The sequence below is a fragment of the Macaca mulatta genome, chromosome 12, assembly GCF_049350105.2.
Source record: "Macaca mulatta isolate MMU2019108-1 chromosome 12, T2T-MMU8v2.0, whole genome shotgun sequence".
Taxonomy (NCBI): Eukaryota; Metazoa; Chordata; class Mammalia; order Primates; family Cercopithecidae; genus Macaca; species Macaca mulatta.
The window spans coordinates 16,211,994-16,229,823 of NC_133417.1; the positions used below are offsets into that span (position 1 = coordinate 16,211,994).

General features: G+C 46.7%; 1 protein-coding gene across 2 annotated transcripts in view; it reads left to right on the plus strand.

Annotated features, from left to right (window-relative positions):
- TFCP2L1 (transcription factor CP2 like 1) overlaps window positions 1-17,830 on the plus strand; it is a 70,418-nt gene that overhangs the window by 19,550 nt on the left and 33,038 nt on the right. For both annotated transcript variants that reach the window (XM_015109909.3, XM_077956851.1), the window contains one exon: window positions 17,487-17,563. In XM_015109909.3, the coding sequence (XP_014965395.2) occupies window positions 17,487-17,563 (77 nt within the window). The remainder of the gene's footprint in view (window positions 1-17,486; window positions 17,564-17,830) is intronic.

Below are 17,830 nucleotides of genomic sequence, written 5' to 3' on the forward strand. Positions count from 1 at the left end.
GTGCTGTGGTTAGAATTACTACTTGGAAAAAAAAAACAAAACTATTTAAAAAAAGATTAAATTCCACCACTTCGAGAGGCCGAGGTGGGCAGATCACTTGATCCCAGGAGTTCGGGACCAGCCTGGGCAACTTAAGGAGACCCCATCTCTACAAAAAATATAAAAATTAGCCAGGTGTGGTGGCATGCATCTGTGGTCCTAGCTACTCGGGAGACCGAGGTGGGAAAATTGTTTCAACCCGAGAGTCGAGGCTGCAATGAGCCGAGACTACATTGCTGCACTTCAACCTGGGCCACAGAGCGAGACCCTGTCTCAAAAAAAAAAAAAAAAGAATACTGCTTGGAAGAATGTGTAGAGTCTCTGCTCTGAATGAGGAACGTGTTTTGTGTTTTGTTTTGAAGGAGCCACTCTTGGCCAGGCATGGTGGCTCACGCCTGTAATCCTAGCCCTGCAGGAGGCCAAGGCGGGCGGATCTCTTGAGGTCAGGAGTTCGAGACCAGCCTGGCCAACATGGCAAAACCCTGACTCTACTAAAAATACAAAAATTAGCCAGGTACGGTGGCTCATGCCTGTAATCCCAGCTGCTTGGGAAGCTGAGGCAGGAGAATCACTCAAACCTGGGAGGTGGAGGTTGTGGTGAGCCGAGATCAAGCCACTGCACTCCAGCCTGGGTGACAGAGAGAGACCCTGTCTCAAAAAAAAAAAATAAATAAATAAATAAATAAAATAAAGGAGCCACTCTACACAAGTAGCTACCATGATTGTTCCAATCCCATCATTTCACAAGGAAGGAAGCCCAGAGTCAAGATGGGGAGTGTTCATAGGTCATACAGCCTGCAGTGGAACTGGGAGGGGGAGGGGTCTGTTCACTAAGCACCACAGTGATCAATAGGTATATTAGGGGTTGTTAGCCACTGCATTGAGGGTATAACAGGTGACTTGCTGCTCTTCACCTCTTTCTTTCCATGGGCAGAGAAGACAGCCGTGCAAAGAAAATGCCCTGGCTCTGTGCTTTGCAGGTTGGGGATCTCTCCTGTGCCCAGCCAGGTGCACTGTGCTTGGGTAGATTTGGGAGATTCTTGACCTTCCTCTGCCATTCTCCAGCCGGTGACTCTGCCTGGAAACTTCCATTTGGATGCTTAGAGGACCCTGTGAGTCCTGAGTGGTACAGAGAAACCACACAAGCTCTAGGAATTCACAGAGCATGGGCGAGAGTAGATTCCTGAAGCATAAGGGCTGGAGGGAGCCTACTTCCAGTGTTCATGGACCAGCATCGTCTGCAAGTTTGTTAGAAATGCACAATCTCAGGCCTGCTGCAGGACAACTGAATCAGAATCTGCAGGTTGCCCTGCGGTGATGAACATATTACAGTTTGAGAAGCACTGATCTAAACTTTCTACCCCCGACCCTCCCATTTTATAGGTGGGTATAAGTTGAGGCTCAGAGATGCTGTGTGACTTGTCCAAGAACATAGACTGGTACTTCAGTAGTTTCTTTTTTTAAAAAAAACTTTTTTTTTTTTTTCTTTTAAGAGATGTTGTCTTGCTCTGCCTCCCAGACTGGAGTACAGTGGTACAATCATGCCTCACTGTAACCTCAAATTTCTAGGCTCAAGTGATCCTCCTGCCTCAGCTTCCTGAGTAGCTGGGACTATAGGAGCATGCCACCATACCCAGCCAATTTTAAGAAATTTTTGTAGAGACAGGGTCTTGCTATGCCTGCTGGTCTTGAACTCCTGGGCTCCTACCTCAGCTTCCCTAGCAGCTGGGATTACAGGTGAGAACTGTGGTGCCTGGTTTAAAACATTTTTATTTTTATTTAAAAGAAATATATATTTAAAAAAAAAAAAAAAAAGACAGGGTCTCCTTATATGGCCAAGGCTGGTTTCGAACTCCTGGGCTCAAGGGATCGTCCTGCCTCGGCCTCCCAAAGTGCTAGGATTACAGGTGTGAGACAACATGTTTTTTAAAAACAGCTTTACTTGTAGTCCCAGCTACTTGGGAGGCTGAGGCAGGAGGATTGCTTGAGCCCAGGAGTTTGAGGCTGCAGTGAGCCATGAATAGCCACTGTATCCCAGCTTGGGCAATAGAGCTAGATAGCATCTCTTTAAAAAAAAAAAAAAAAAAAAAAAAAAAAAAAAAAAAAAAGGCTGGGTGCGGTGGCTCATACCTGTAATTCCAGCACTTTGGGAGGCTGAGGCAGGCGGATTGCTGGAGTCCAGTAGTTCAAGACCAGCCTGGGCAACATAGGAGACCCCATGTCTACAAAAAATACAAAAATTAGCCAGTTGTGATGGTATGTGCCTCTAGTCCCAGCTACTTGGGAGGCTGAGGTGGGAGGATCACTTGAGCCTGGGAGGTTGAGGTTGCAGTGAGCCATGATAATGCCACTGCCCTCCAGTCTGGGTGACAGAGTGAGACCCTGTTTCAAAAAAAAAAAAAAAAAAAGCTTCCTCGTGATATAATTCACATGCCCTACAATTCACCCATTTACTGTATAAAATTCAATGTTTTTTAGTATTCAACTTAATATACTAAGCCATCACAGCTGATTTTAGAACATTTTTGTCCCTTCTTAGAGAAATCCTGCACCCCTAGCAGTCATTCCCCATTCTCCTTTCCCTGGCCCTCAGGCAACCAGTAATCTCCTTTATCTCTACACACTTGCCTATTCTAGACTTTTCGTATAAATGGTATCACACAAATGGTCTTTTGTGGCTGGCATTTTTCTGTCACCATCATGTTTTTAAGGGTCTTCATGTTGAATGTATATCAGTATTTCATTCCTTTTTTACTGCTAAATAATATTCCACTGTGGGATGTACCACGTTTTATTTAAACTAGAAGTTGATGGACATTTGGACTGTTTCTACTTTGTGGCTATTGTGAATAATGCTGTTGTGAGCCTTTGTGTAAAAATTTTTGTGTGGACCTATGTTTGCACTTCTCTTGCTTATATTTGTAGGAGGGGAATTGCTGGGTCAAATGGTGACTCTGGAACTGCCAGACTGTTTTCCAAAGCAGCTATACTATTTTACATCGTTACCAGCAATACAGGAGGGAGCCAGCTTCTCCCCGGCCAACACTTGTTATTTGTTGTTGTTTATTGTTTAGTGTGTGTCTTCATGATGGAGAGGGTATGGGTAACAGACTGGCGGCCATCTGCCAGCCTCATAAAGCAGGGTGCCCCAAAACTGGAGCCCTGTAGCACACGGAAACCAGGGGCTCAAATGCTGGGAGGATTCTTTGACTGTTCAGTCTGTTCCTCTCTGGGCAGCTGCCTTCTGCAAGCTCTGCCCACCAGCATCCCTGCCCCTGTGGCCAGACAGCAGACAGCAAGGCCACCAAAGCTTCCTGAGAGCACACGGCCTCAGCTGCCTAGAGAGATAGGTGCTCTCGTTCCCCTCCTGGTTCTACACTCCCAGGAGGGGACTGCGGGTCTGGCTTGGTCACCTGCTCGCCTAGACCAAGGTGGCCCAAGAGGTGGTCCTGGTGTAACTGACCCTGCCTGTCCCCACCTTCCCCATCTCCACTCTGCAGCCAGAGGCTGGGAGTAGAGGAGCAGTTCCAGAGAGGGTCCTTAGATACCCCCGGTATGAGAGAGAAGCAGGCTCTGTTGCCCTGGGAGAGACTGCTCCAGAAAGGCCTTCTCACCAGAGGCTGGGACACGAAATGGGGCTGCCTGGCTGCCTGGGGCAGGCAGGTGGTCGGGGTTGGATATGAGCAAGTACAAAGCCAGTGGCCAGGTGGGCTGGGCCCTGCCTTTGAGACCTGGGGTCAACTGATGTGGTCATGCAGCGACCCTCAGCCTGGCACACGGGTCCCCCCTCCTGAGCCTCAAGCCTATGTAGGTGGCAGGGCTTGGAGGGGAGGTGCCTGAGTGAGTCATGATTCTGCACTTATCTTTAGAGATTTGGTTTTTCTCCTCTTTACTATCCTTTATCCTACTAACTTACAGGGCAGCTTTTTTTTTTTTTCTTTTTTCTTCAGGTTTTCAAAATTTATTTTTTGGCAAGTTAATGCATTGACTTGGTTCAAAATTTAAGTGGTAAAAGGGATTGTGGTAAGTCTCCCATCTCTGCCCCAGGCACCCAGTGCCCCTCCTCAGAGGCAGCTGATGTTATCCCTGGCTCCAGTATATTTTCAGGCATAAACAAGCAAAGATGCGTATCTGGCCTTGTCTTAAACACACACACACAAATGGCAATGATGTATGTGTTTAGGATTTCTGTAGGCCTTGTCCAATCACCCTCCAAAGAGACAGTACCTGTTTATATCCCTTCCTCTGGTACAGGAGGACACCTGTCTCCACACTTGGCATTGTCAACATTTTGAATCCTTTCTAATATGCATGGAGAACAGCAGCATCTTATTTTGATTTGCGTTCGTTTGATTTCTAGTAACTGTTGCAAGTGAAACTAAGCATCCTGTGTTTGTATGCCCTTTGTATTTCTTTTGCCAAAAACTGACAGTTGATATCCATGGCTCATTTTTCTTTTGGCTTTTTGCTTATGGGTCTGCAAGAACCATGATATTAGGTTAAACCATATGCACTTGCCATTTTGTAAATCAAAATCAGTCAGTTATCTATGGTTTCATATTGTTCATCTACTATGGATACAAATTCAACTAGTAAAATTGGTGAATTCCTATGTACCAGCAATAACAAAGTATAAAATAAAATAGAAAAGGGCCAGGCGTGGTGGCTAACGCCTGTAATCCCAGCACTTCGAGAGGCCAAAGTGGGCAGGTCACCTGAGGTCGGGAGTTCGAGACCAGCCTGACCAACATGGAGAAACCCCATCTCTACTAAAAATACAAAATTAACTGGGCGTGGTGGTGGCTCACGCCTGTAATCCCAGCTACTTGGGAGGCCGAGGCAGGAAAATTGGTTGAACCCGGGAGGTGGAGATTGTGGTGAGCCGAGATCGTGCCATTGCACTCCAGCCTGGGCGACAAGAGCGAAACTCTGTCTTAAAACAAACAAACAAACAAAAAATAGAAAAAAGAGACACTATTCCCAGTATGAGAGCAAATCAAACAATTTAAAAAATGGTTGTTAAGTGTCCAAGTACTTATGAGTATGTCAGTGTTCATATAGGGACCCAGTAGATTTTGTGGAGGGGAAATAAATTTAGACATAAAGGTAATAGTGAGAGTCCTGGGTGCCCTGTCCTCAGCTTCCCATAATGTAACCTATTACATAACAATAGTACAATTACTGAAACCAGGAACCGACACTGGTATGATTCTGTCGTCTACTACAGTCTCGGTGTGCGTTTTACCATTTCTCCCACCGCTGTCTGTTGTTCCGGGATCCCACGCTGCAGGGGAGTTGTCATGTCTCCCGAGTCTTCATCAATCTGTGACAGTCCTTTTGTCTTTCCTTGTCTTCCGGGAGCCTCAGACTTAAAGAGCTTTATTATTATTTTATTTTATTTCTTTTTTATTTTATTTTATTTTACTTTTTTGAGACAGCGTCTCATTCTGTCGCCCAGGCTGGAGTGCAGTGGTACGATCTCGGTTCACTGCGACCTCCACTGCCCGGGTTCAAGCAATTCTCTTGCCTCAGCCTCCCAAGTAGCTGGGATTGCAGCCGCCCGCCACCACGCCCGGCTAATTTTTGTATTTTTAGTAGACACGGGATTTTCAGCATGTTGGCCAAGCTGGTCTCAAACTCCTGACCTCGTGATCCGCCTGCCGCGGCCTCCCGAAGTGCTGGGATTACAGGCAAGAGCCACCCACCGTGGCCGGCCTATTATTACTTTAATTTATTATTATCATCTTTAATAAATAAGAGATGAGGTCTCTCTGTGTTGCTCAGGCTGCTGTCAATTCCAGAGCTCAAACAATCCTCCTGCCTTGGCCTTCCAAAGTGTGGGGATTATAGGCATGAGCCACCATGCCTGGCCAAGAGCTTGATTTTGTAGAATGCTTCTCAATTTGAGTCTGCCTGATGTTTTTTAAATGATGAGATTGGGGTTATACATTTTTGGCAAGACTGCTACTGAAGTGACGTCGTGTCCCCGGCAGTGCTCTGGGGATCATGGTGCTGATGTGTCCTTTGCTGGTGCTGTTCGCTTGCTGATTTAGTTAGGGTAGAGTCTGCCAGCTTTCTCCACCGTAAAGTTACCTTTCCTCCTTTGTAATTGATAAATATCTTGGGGTGGAGGATGTGACTTGGAGACTGTTTACAGCTTGCTTTTTCCCCTCAATCTTTTGCCCACTTATTTTAGCATCCACTGTTGGATTGTGTCCCCACCAGTTGTTATTGTGTTGTTTGCCTAATGGTGATTTTCTGTTGATTTTCTTCTCCTTTCTGTATTTGTAATTGGAATGCTACTATAAAAGAATTTTTCCTTCTCTACCGTTAACTTATGTATTCACTTACTCTATCAGTATAGATTCATGGATAGTTATTTTATTCTATGGGCAAAAATGAAATCATTTTGCTGTTTCTTTGCTGTTTACATTGTTCAGCTGTGGCCATCGAGAGCTCCTTTGCGTTGGTGCCTGTGTTGCTCTGACATGGCTTCGTTCTGCTTTGAGCATTTCCTCACTTTTTGGCACTACAGGTGCTTAAGTCTCATCTTGTAATCTGCCTGCCCCAGCTCTGTAAACAGTCCTTTCTCTAAGGAGCCTCTAGTAACTATCTTGCAAGTGTCTACTTGGATTCATCTTATGCCAGACGTGATGCCTAGCCTGTGGCATTCGTAAGCAGCTGCAAAAAGAAGGCCAAATGCCTTGCCCAAGGTCATGCAGGTGATGGTCCATCAGGCTCAGGATTAGGGTCTGTTCCTGGCAAAGCGTTTTCCCTGAAGCATGCTGTCTTATGTGTGAGCTGTGTCAATAGACACTTGCATAATATTGCACGTGTGCAAGTGGCAAGGTATGCCATGCGTGCTGGGCACGATGAGTTCAGGATTGCGCTTTCTGCATCTACCATTATTGCAGGACTGTTGGCATCCAGCCCTCCTTTCTCAGTGGTAATGACGGCCTCCATTATGTTTTATGTGGCATTAATTACCCAAACCAGTAACTGTTGGAAAGTAAACAACCTGTAAATCTTGGCTAGCTCAGGCAATTGCCTCCTGTTTTTGGGAACACCGTGATCCAGGCAGGAGGCCCTGCGCGGGGTTTTGCTCACTGGGGCACAGCCACTCTAGCTGTCCATGCTGCTCTGCAGGAGCACCTGGTGGGCACCACCCAGGGGAGGCCTGCTGGGAGAGGGGCAGCCTGCTTTGGGCAGTGCTATGGTTGCAGCAGCAGACCCTGCAAGACAGTGGATGGCCTGGTGGAGTTATCCCTGCCTGGGGGCGTGTCCCAGCTGGCTCTGTGACCTTGGCAGTGAGGTCACTTGGTGTGTGGAGCTGTGTGAAGGCTGGAGGACAGTTTCTGTGTGCAGCGCAGAGTACAGTGACCTGTGCTTGGGTGGGGCTCTGTAGGAGGGCACATACAGTACCTGTTATTTGGCTGGCCCTTGCTGAGTACTTACTATTAATACATGTGGGAGGGAAGTACATTATCTCATTTAATCCTCACAAGACTTCTGCAAAAAACATTTTGCAGATGTTGAGAGTGAAATGCTGAGAGGTTTAAGAACTCAACTGTGGTCCTGGAGTATGGGCGCGTCTGACTCAACCCGGGTGGTGTATCTGACCTGACCCCAGCTCCCTTTCCCCTCTTGTCCTGGGCCAGGCTGTAGGCTACTGAGTCTTTGCCATTAACTTGCACTGTGATCTTGGGCCCGTCAGCACCTCTCTGCGCCTTAGTTTCTTCATCTCTGAAATGGGCGCAGTCACAGTGTACTGTGGGTTCTTCAGGGTGATCTCTCAATGAGACCCTGGGTTGATGGGACCTCTCCCTGTCTTACATGGACTGTGTGTGTTTCGTGTTCTATGAACTGGACTCCCTTCCCCAGATACCACCTGTCTGATTGGCCTTTGGGTACCAACCTGACACTGGGAAAATAAATACCAAGCACTGTATTGTGAACATCCATTATGTACTTGGAACAGTGTGGAGTATGTTCCCCTCTTTTCTTTGTTTCATATTTTTCAAAATCAGATGCAATATGTCCCTAGTTTTTTTTTTTTTTTTTTAAGCCAATACTGAAGATATATCTAATGTAACAGGGAAAAGTCCTTCTCTGCCCATTGTTAGATGTATATATTAGACTTACAAATGTACAGGTTTGAGTATAACTTATTTTAAACCAAAAGTGCAGTACACTGTATACGTACTCAGCAACTTGCTTTTTCGTGTGTATGTGGTGGATGGCTTTTTACATCTATAACAGATCTAGGACTGCCTAAGCCTTTTTGTAATCCTAATTTTAAAATTATTTTTTAACTTCTAATTCAAAGTAATTTTCAATTTCAAACTATAGAAGAATTAAAAAGTTATTATGGTTAGTATGTATATCCTCCACCAGATTCACCAGTTTTTAATGTTTTGTCATACTTGCTTTATCTCTATAGATGCACCTATGTGCATTTATGTGTATCTATCTATAGATGTATATATATAGCTCTATAGAGGGATGTATAGATAGGGATAGCTATTGATTTAGATATCTCTATTATATATATTTTTTCCTCCCTGAGTATTTTGAGAGTTAGTTGCAGACAACATGTTGTTTTTTTTTTTTTTTTTTTTTAGACAGAGTTTCACTCTACTGCCCAGGCTGGAGTGCAGTGATGCAATCTCAGCTCACTGCAACCTCTGCCTCCTGGATTCACATGATTGTCCTGCCTCAGCCTCCCAAGTAGCTGGGATTACCCACCTACTCCCAGCCTCCCAAGCCTCCCAAATAGCTGGGATTAGCCACCACGTCCGGCTAATTTTGTATTTTTACTAGAGACAGGGTTTCACCATATTGGTCAGGCTGGTCTCGAACTCCTGACCTCAAGTGAGTCACCGCGCCTGACCAGACAACATGATCTTTTATTCATATTTAGCATGTATTTCCTAAGAACAAGGACATTCTTTTATATAACCACAAGCACATTATCAAATTTGGGAAATTTAACATCAATATAATACCCTCACCTATCATCTATCCCTAATAAAATAGGGCCAGTTGTTCTGATGTCCCATAGCAGCTTTTTGGCTTGATCCAGACCCGGTTCAGGACTGGACGTTGTGTTTAGTTGTGCCACTCCTGACCCCGCTTGAATCTGGACGGATCCTCAGTCTCCCCTCGTCTTTCATGATGTTGATGCTTCTGAAGGGACAGGCCAGGAGACTGTAGGCGGTCTCTCTGTTTAGGTTTGCTTGTGTTTCCTCATGATGAAATTCAGGCAGTGCACTTTGGGCAGGGAGAAGAAGTAGGTGATGCCGTATCCTCAGTGGCCCTTGCAGGAGGTGGACAGGCTGCAGACCAATGGGTGAAGCTGTACGGCGGCCTCTTCCTCTGTGATGGCTCCATCGTTCAGTAGTAACGTGATTGCTGACCATTTTGTTGATTTCCAGTTTGGGGCTGTAGCAGTACTGCTGCTTTGAACATCCAGCCTTGTTTGGGTTTTTTTTAGCACATAAGCTGGCAGTTCTGTAGACTGGAGTCCTGGTGACGGGATGGCTGGGCGCTTATTAATATTGATGGGTATTGGCCAAAGTGCCCCTAGGCTGTGGCTTGTTATCTCCCAGCTCCAGCATGTGTGAGGCGAGGGCCCGTTTCCCCACATCGCTGTCCTTGTGGGCTGCCAGCAATCTGTTAGTTTTTTGCCATCTGACAGATGATCAGGCACTGGCTGCGCTGTTTTCATCTGGCATTTCTTTATATGAGTGAGGTGGAGCATCTTTTCGTGTTCCTCATGGTTTGGCTAACAAGTTCCAGCTCTGTTATTTGCTGTAAGGAATTTAACACCAAATTCTGCCGCTGTTAATTAAAAACTGACCACGTACCAGTATTGTCCATGGCGCTGGGCGTAGGGGTGACCTGGTTTGGGTGAACTGGTGGCGGGCCTGTTCTCAGAGCTTTCCGTTGTCCATTGAGGGGCTGTGACTTAGCCCTCATTCAAGGAAGAGGGGTGGGCAAAGTTGCAAAGTGCCAAAAGAAGTTGGGAGGAAGGAAGGAAGTCAACAGGAAGAAGAAAAATTACATGAAAATTCCAAGTTTAGTGTCTAAAAACACAGTGCTTGAATGGATTGCCTCCCTGCCCATTCATTCCTGTGTGGTGTTTGACCGATTCCTGGCTGCAGTGGCAGAGTTGAGTAGTGTGGGCGGTCTCATGTCCCACCAAGCTGACGATGGTCGCTATGCAGCCCTTCATGGGGAAGGTTTGCTGATGCTTGGGCTGGAAGGTGTTGGACTTGTGGGTTGCAGGTGAGAAGAGGGAGAGCACAAAGGTTAACTGAGTACTTGTGTATTTTATCTAGCCTTCCCCCTGCCCCCTGCTGCTCTTCAGGTGGGTAGAGGGCAGGAGGGGAAAGGGGGCGGAGTCTGAGCACAGCTGTGAGATTGGGGTAGAGAAGTTTCCACACCCATTTGTGTGGCTCAGGGCCCTTGGGCAGGACCCAGGCCATCCTTCTTGTAGGGTGGTGGGGTGTGGCGGGGTGTGGCAGGGTGTGGAAGGGTGTGGCAGCCTAAATCCAGCTGAGGAGCCCCACCCCTCCCCTGGGAGGGACAGTACTGCCTGGACACCCTCAGGCTATAGCTGGAGGGGAGGCAAGAGGGGGCCTCAGCTCAGCCTGCAGTGGGGGTGGGTGGCGGGTGGAGCCTGTCACTGCCCCTCCCCAGCCCCTGCCACTCTCAGGGTCACCTTGGCTCCTCTGGGCTGGGCTGGGCTGGCAGCTACCTGCTCGCTAGTTTTCATCACAAAGTAACCTGGGGCTCCTTCCCGGCTAGCTTTTGAAAGGCCTTTAATAGCCTGACAGTGTAGGGTTGGGCCAGGACTTTGGAGGGAGTTGCCGCCGTGAAGCCTTTCCGGGTACTGAGTGCCCAGTATGGTTCTACCTCCTGCTGAAGCTCTTACTGGACCCAGAGGTTTCCTGGGGCCATTGCAAGGCCTCTTATATGCCAAAGTCTCTGCTGGCTGCACCTGTAACCCTCCAACAACCTAAGCTCCGCCTCCTGGGTTCAAGCCATTCTCCTGCCTCAGCCTCCCGAGTAGCTGGGATTACAGGTGCCGCCACCACGCCTGGGTAAATTTTTGTATTTTTGTTTGCTTTTGTTTTTGAGATGGAGTTTCGCTTTTGTCACCCAGGCTGAAGTGCAATGACGTGATCTCGCCTCACTGCAACCTCCCCGTCCCAGGTTCAAGCAATTCTCCTGCCTCAGCTTCCTGAGTAGTTGGGACTACAGGCGCCTGCCACCGTGCCCAGCTAATTTTCATATTTTTAGTAGAGATGGGGTGTCACCATGTTGGCCAGGATGGTCTCGAACTCCTGACCTCAGGTGATCCTCCCACCTTGGCCTCCCAAAGTGCTGGGATTACAGGCACGAAGCACTGTGCCCCAGCCACCTAGAATTTGTTATATATATTATGTGGTCAGGATTAATTTTTCCATATGGATAACCAGTTATCCCACACTATTGAGGAATGATGGACCCATCATCATTTATAGTGTCATATATCAAGTTTCCAAATAAGGAAGTCTCATCTGGGCTCCTCGTTCTCTCCTATTGTTCTGTTTCTCCCCGTGCCAAAACAACATGGTTTTAGTTGCCATGACTTTATAGTATGTTCAGAGTATGGCAACATATGTTTCAGGGGGACTAGTGTATCGCAAGGAAACAAATATCTAAATTTTACACCACAGTGTGGTTATACATCCATGAGAGTTCTAGCTTCATCTTGGTTCAGAGAGCTGAGGGCATGGGACGGTAGGGATTTGAGCCCTGGGAGAAGCGGGAGGGTTTAGATGTGTCAAAGAAGGTCCTGAAATAAAATGAATATCAAGAAGTTCAGGGGAAATGTAATAGATACACTCCTTGAATATTAGAGCCAGGTGGGACCTTTGCAGTAACGAAACATTGTGTGCAGGTGCGGAAGGGGCGGCCTGGTGGCTGCGTGTCCCACCTTTGGTGTCAGACAGACCAGGTTTGATCTTTAACAGGACACTTCACCTCTCTGAAACTTAATTTCCTCGTTTATAACATAGGGCAACAATAGACTTTTCTTATAGGAATGTTGAGAGGACTAAGTGAAATGATGTACATACAGGGCTCGCAGTGTACTGGCACACAGCTACATGACAATTCAGTTTTGGTTATTTTTAGCGTATTTCCTTGATTCTAAGACCAGCTCCACCCTGCCCCCCAACACACATTTTACAATTCCTAAATTAGAACAAGCTTTACCACCACCTTCTACAATGATCCATTTTCCCTCCTGGATCATTGTTTAGAACGTAGGAGACAAACAAACAGAAAGCTTAACTTGGGGAGTTACGCTGTACGACATTTGGCACACTTTAATCTGTGTGCAAAATGGAAGCAGATGCCTTCCAGAAAGGAGAGGTTGAGAGAGAATCATGGACAACTACAGCTGTCCTGTGCCCAGCACGTGACACTCACCAGGTGGGATGTGGCAAGTGTGGAGGGTTCTGGAAACCGAGATTTCCGCCCCGGGCTCTGCCACTTACGAGCTGTGTGAGCTTGCCCCAGTCAGGTCACCTCTCTGAGCCGCTGCTTCCCCCATCCAGCAGGGCGGGTGATCCTAACTGCTGCTGCCACTCATCTGGAGAGCCAGGTGCGTGACTACCTGAGTGGGCCTTGCCACACATAAGCGCTCTGTGAATGGAGCTGTTTGCAGCTGTTCCCTAGAGGCACTCCTCCCCCTCTGCCTGGCTGTGCTTTGCTTTGGGGGATTTCTTCTTGTGTGTTTTTTTTTTTTTTTTGAGACAGTCTCACTCTCTTGCCTGGGCTGGAGCGCAGTGGCACGATCTTGGCTCACTTCAACCTCTGTCTCACGGATTCAAGCGAACTCTCTTGCCTCCGCCTCCTGAGTAGAGTAGCTGCGATTACAAGATGCGCCACCACGCCCGGCTAATTTTTGTGTTTTTAGTAGAGACAGGGTTTCGCCATGTTGGCCATGCTGGTCTCGAACATGCTGGTCATGACCTCAGGCGATCCATCTGCCTTGGCCTCCCAAAGTGCTAGGATTATAGACCTGAGCCTCTGTGCCTGGCAGGCTTTGGGATTTCTTTATCATTCTTCCCCTGAATTACAGAAATCCTGCCCACTCTTCAAAGCCCATGTCACATGTTTTCTCATCCCCTGGTTTGAACCTGTCTCACACTCCCCGCCTCATCTTGGATGCCTATTGGTCACTTTTGGGCCCCCTTCGTCTCTTACGGAATTTTCAGCGTTATAATATGGCTCTTCCAGGACTGTTTGATATACTCCAGAGGACTGTCAACCCTTTGAGGGCAGGAGTGTGTCTTAACTTTGGCAAACCCTGTAATGCTAACAGAGAACAGCACTATAGCACTGTAAAGAAGGTGAAATCACATGTATGCATTTGCTGAGTGCCTACTGTGTGCACACAGTGCAGTGGTGAGCAGAACAGACACAACCCGCGTCTTCTCATAGCCCACTGTTCTGGTTCCTACCCACGCCCAGCAGTGATGCCGGCCAGGCAGAGAAATGCCCTTGTGCCCTGGGTCAGTTCAGCCTGCTCGTCAGGCTGTGTGTGACCTTCTGCATGGCTTTTGGGATGGTGCTGTTGTGCTGTGTGAGTTAGGTGGGAGGTCAGCTTGGGCCCACTGTGTTGGCATGGGGGTAGGCATGCAGAGGGTGGCTGGCTGTCCATCTGCATGGCTAGAAAGGAGGATCTGGTGGTGAAGTGTGTGGATCAGGACCCCGCTGCTGGTGGAGAAGGCTCATGCAGCCGTGATCCCTGGCCCAGGAGAAGCTGTGATCCTGAGCCTAACGCCTCCCTCAATGGCTTTACCCTCCAAGTGGCTGCCCTTACGTTCAGGCCTGGAAATTACTCTCTACAGGACAGAAGGCGCCTGCTGTTTGGCGTAAGTGGAGGTTGCCCTGCAGAGCCTGGAGGTCAGTGCTAATTGGGCCCTGTGGCACCCGTAAACTCACTTAATGACCACCTGGATGTTGGGCCTCATGCTAGGGCTTGCGTTCTTTATCTGCAAAGGCAGAGGACACTGGAAAAACCAGTTAGGGTGTGTGAGGAGCATTTTATGTCGATATCAAGGGAGTGCTGGACTCTTGGTTCAGGAGCCTGGAAATATATGCGATCTGGCTTTTTCAGAAAGTTGGCCATGTTGAATACGGCAGCAAGACCTTTTTAGGAGTCACATCTGAACAGGCAAGTGGGCAGGACGAGAGTTTGGGGTTTGCTCCTCTTCCCTCTGATGGGAAAAGTGCCCAGCATGTCACCATGAGCAGCACTGGGGTTCGGCGTGGTCAAGAAGTGTTCACTGGCATGGGACCAGAGACCTTTGGAATAGCTGAGACGGAGTATGGCCCAGTGGGCATGGCTGTGCTCGGCCAGCGTCTTGGCCGGTGGGGAGCTGTGGTGACAACTCCAGGAACATGCGCCGTGTGGCTCTGCTGCCCTCCCTGTTCCTAGGATTCCCACCCACCACATTTGGCATCAAATTATTGCTCAGCAAACCTTTCATTTTTATTTTTGTAGAGATGGCAGCTCGCTGTGTTGCCCAGGTTGGAGTTGGAGACCAGCCTTCCTCAGCCTCCCAAAGCACTGGGATGATAGGTGTGAACAAACGTTTGGAATGAATGATTTAATTTCATATTCTTTGTCCATTCCATTATTCGTTGGTGAGGGTGGGAGTGTATTTGCTTTCTGTGGCTGCTGTAACAAGTGGATACAAACGTGTTAATTACAGATGCATTAACTTAAAACATCAAATGATTCCCTCACCGTTCTGGAGACAAGCAGTCGGAAATTCAGCGGGGTTATGCTCCTGGGGGATCTTGGGGAGACTTCGAGCTTTGGTGGCCCCAGGCTTCCTTGACCCGTGGTGCCGTCACTGCAGTCTCTGCCTCTGTGGTCACATGGTGCCTCCTCTCTTTTCTGTCTCTTGTGTTTCTCATAAGCACACTTGAATTGAGGGCCCACCCCGATAATACAGGGTGACTTCCTCATCTCAGAATCTCAATTGTGTCTGCTAAGACTACTATTCCAAATATAAGGTCACATTTCCAGGTTCTGGGGATTAGGATGTGACATCTTTTTGGGGACCACCATTCAACCCACTACAGGGGTATTTTAGTACTAATGAATTGCTTTTTGAGCTATATAATGGCTCTTTTCTGGGCATGTTGGCTTGTGCCTATAATCTCAGCATTTTGGGAGGCCAAGGCAGGGGGATCACTTGAGCCCAGGAGTTCGAGACCAGCCTTGGCAACATAGTGAGACTCGGTCTTTACAAAAATAACAAATTAGGCATGCTGGTGTCTGCCTGTAGTCTTAGCTACTTGGGAGGCTGAGGTGGGAGGATAGCTTGAGCTGGGAGATTGAGGCTGTAGTGAGTCGATTGCACCACTGCATTCTAGCCCGGGTGACAGAGCAAGACTCTGTCTCAAAAAATAAAATAAAATAAATAAAAACCCATAGTCACTGGGTTTGCTCTTCCTAGTCTGCAGTTGCATTAAGTTTTTTATATTCATATATAGAAATAATTTTAAATTTTATATAGCCAGATGTCCTTTTCTTTCCATTGGTTTTAGGTTCAGAAAGTTCTTTCTTATTGAGTATCTGATAAATAGTCATTCATGGTAAAATAAAACCTTAAGAAATTGACTTTTAAAAACATCGACTAATGAGAATTGTATTTATCATGTGCAACATGATGTTTTGAAATATGTATCCATTGTATATTGGTTGAGTCTAGCTAAGTAACATAGACATTACCTCATATTTATTATTTTTTTGTCGTGGGAGCACTTGAAATAGACTGTTAGCAATTTTCTAGAATACAATTAATTGTTATTAACAATAGTCACCATGTTGTTCAATAGATCCCTTGAACTTATTCCTCCTGTCTAATGGGAATTTGTATTCTTTGATGAACATCTTCCCTATTCCTCCACAAGAAATTGACTTTTTAATGTAATGATAACTTGTTTTGATATTTGCTGTGAGGATCTGCACTCGGAAAGAAACAGCTAGTCTCCACATGTGATAAAATTTCATAGATCTATACACATACAAGCCTACAGAAAAAGAGAGAGGGAACATGCAAAACCCAGAGAAATCGAAGTAAGATCTGCAGTTTTGATAAGGTACCATGGTTCCATCAGATGCTGTGATGGGGGATGCTGGCACAAGGTACACAGGACTTTAATGTACTTTTTTTTTTTTTGAGACCAAGTCTTGCTCTGTTGCCTAGGCTGGAGTGCAGTAGTGCAATCTTGGCTCACTGCAACCTCCGCTTCCTGGGTTCAAGTGATTCTCCTGTCTCAGCCTCCTGAGTAGCTGGGACTACAATCGCACGCCACCATAGCTAATTTTTATATTTTTAGTAGAGATGGGGTTTCACCATATTGGTCAGGCTGCTCGAACTTCCTGACCTCCTGACCTCAAGTGATTCCACCTGCCTCAGCTGGGTGCTGGGATTACAGGTGTAAGCCACTGTGCCTGGCCATATTTTTATAACTTCTTAAGAGTCTATAATTATTAACAATAAAAAATTAAAAAGCTAATTAGATATACCAATACCAATTATTAAATGATTTATTGTATTATTTGTAAAACATCCTTTATTAAGTTGCGATATATGCTAGAGTCTTGTAAAATTGTAGTTCAACATTTAATTTTGGGAAAATTGACATCATTTGAGATATATATATATAACAGTCTTCCCTTCTGGGAGCATGGTGTGTCCTGTTTATTCATGGTATATTTTATATTTCAATAAAATGTGTGTAGTTTCCTTCAGATTTCATAGATGTTTTTAAATGTTCTGTTATTATGGCTGGATGTTTTTTCCATTTATATTCTTTGTCCAGCCTGTGCTGGTTATATGTCCCTGAATATAATTTCCATACCCTTTCAAATGCATGGAATTCTTTTAACTGGGGAACATGCTTTGCATTCTCCTATTAGAGACAATGTTTAACAGGCTTCTTCGTTCCTTCAAACCTGCTCTCAGAAAGGCTGTGGTTGGTTATTTACCCTGTAATGTGAATTTCATTAGCTGTGTTCTCCATCCTAATGTATTGGAGGGTTTGTAAAGACGTATGAGTTTGTGTTCAGAGATTTTAATGCTAACTGTATTTTCCTGGATTCTGTTTCTTTGGACATTGTAGAGGTGCTGTCTCTAGTAGGGTCACACGGTGTATTGCCTGGGGTATCCTAGGCCCGACCAGGCGGGGTGGACAGACTGATGTCAGTCCAGAGAGTAAGCTGAGCTGGCTGTGGGCTTTCTTCTCTGCTTTGCTCCCCAGGGCCTTGAGGCCTGGATGGGCACTGAGGGTATTGAGAAGGCTGCTAGCTGGATGAACCCCAAATTTAGGAACACTCAGAAATGGAAAATGTCCCATTAACCCCCATCCAGGTCAGTCTTACGAAATCCGACTACTGGAGAATCGGAAGCTGGGCGACTTTCAAGATCTGAACACAAAATATGTCAAGGTAAGCCTCACAGGCCGTTCTCACCGCCTCGGGGAAAGGGGCCTGATTAGGGTCTGGACACCTGGGCTTGCTGGAGTTGGGCACAAGTAACTGGAAGGTTAGGGAGAGGCCAGGTTCAGCCCAGCCCTCAACGGTGAGACAGCCCCTGTTTGGCTTCTCTGGAGCCTGTTGCCCAGGTGGGGATTAGATGGCCTGGCAGCGTTGAACTTTTCTGAGCCTCAGTTTGCTCATCTGCACAAAAGGGTTAATAAATTAGACATAAACACA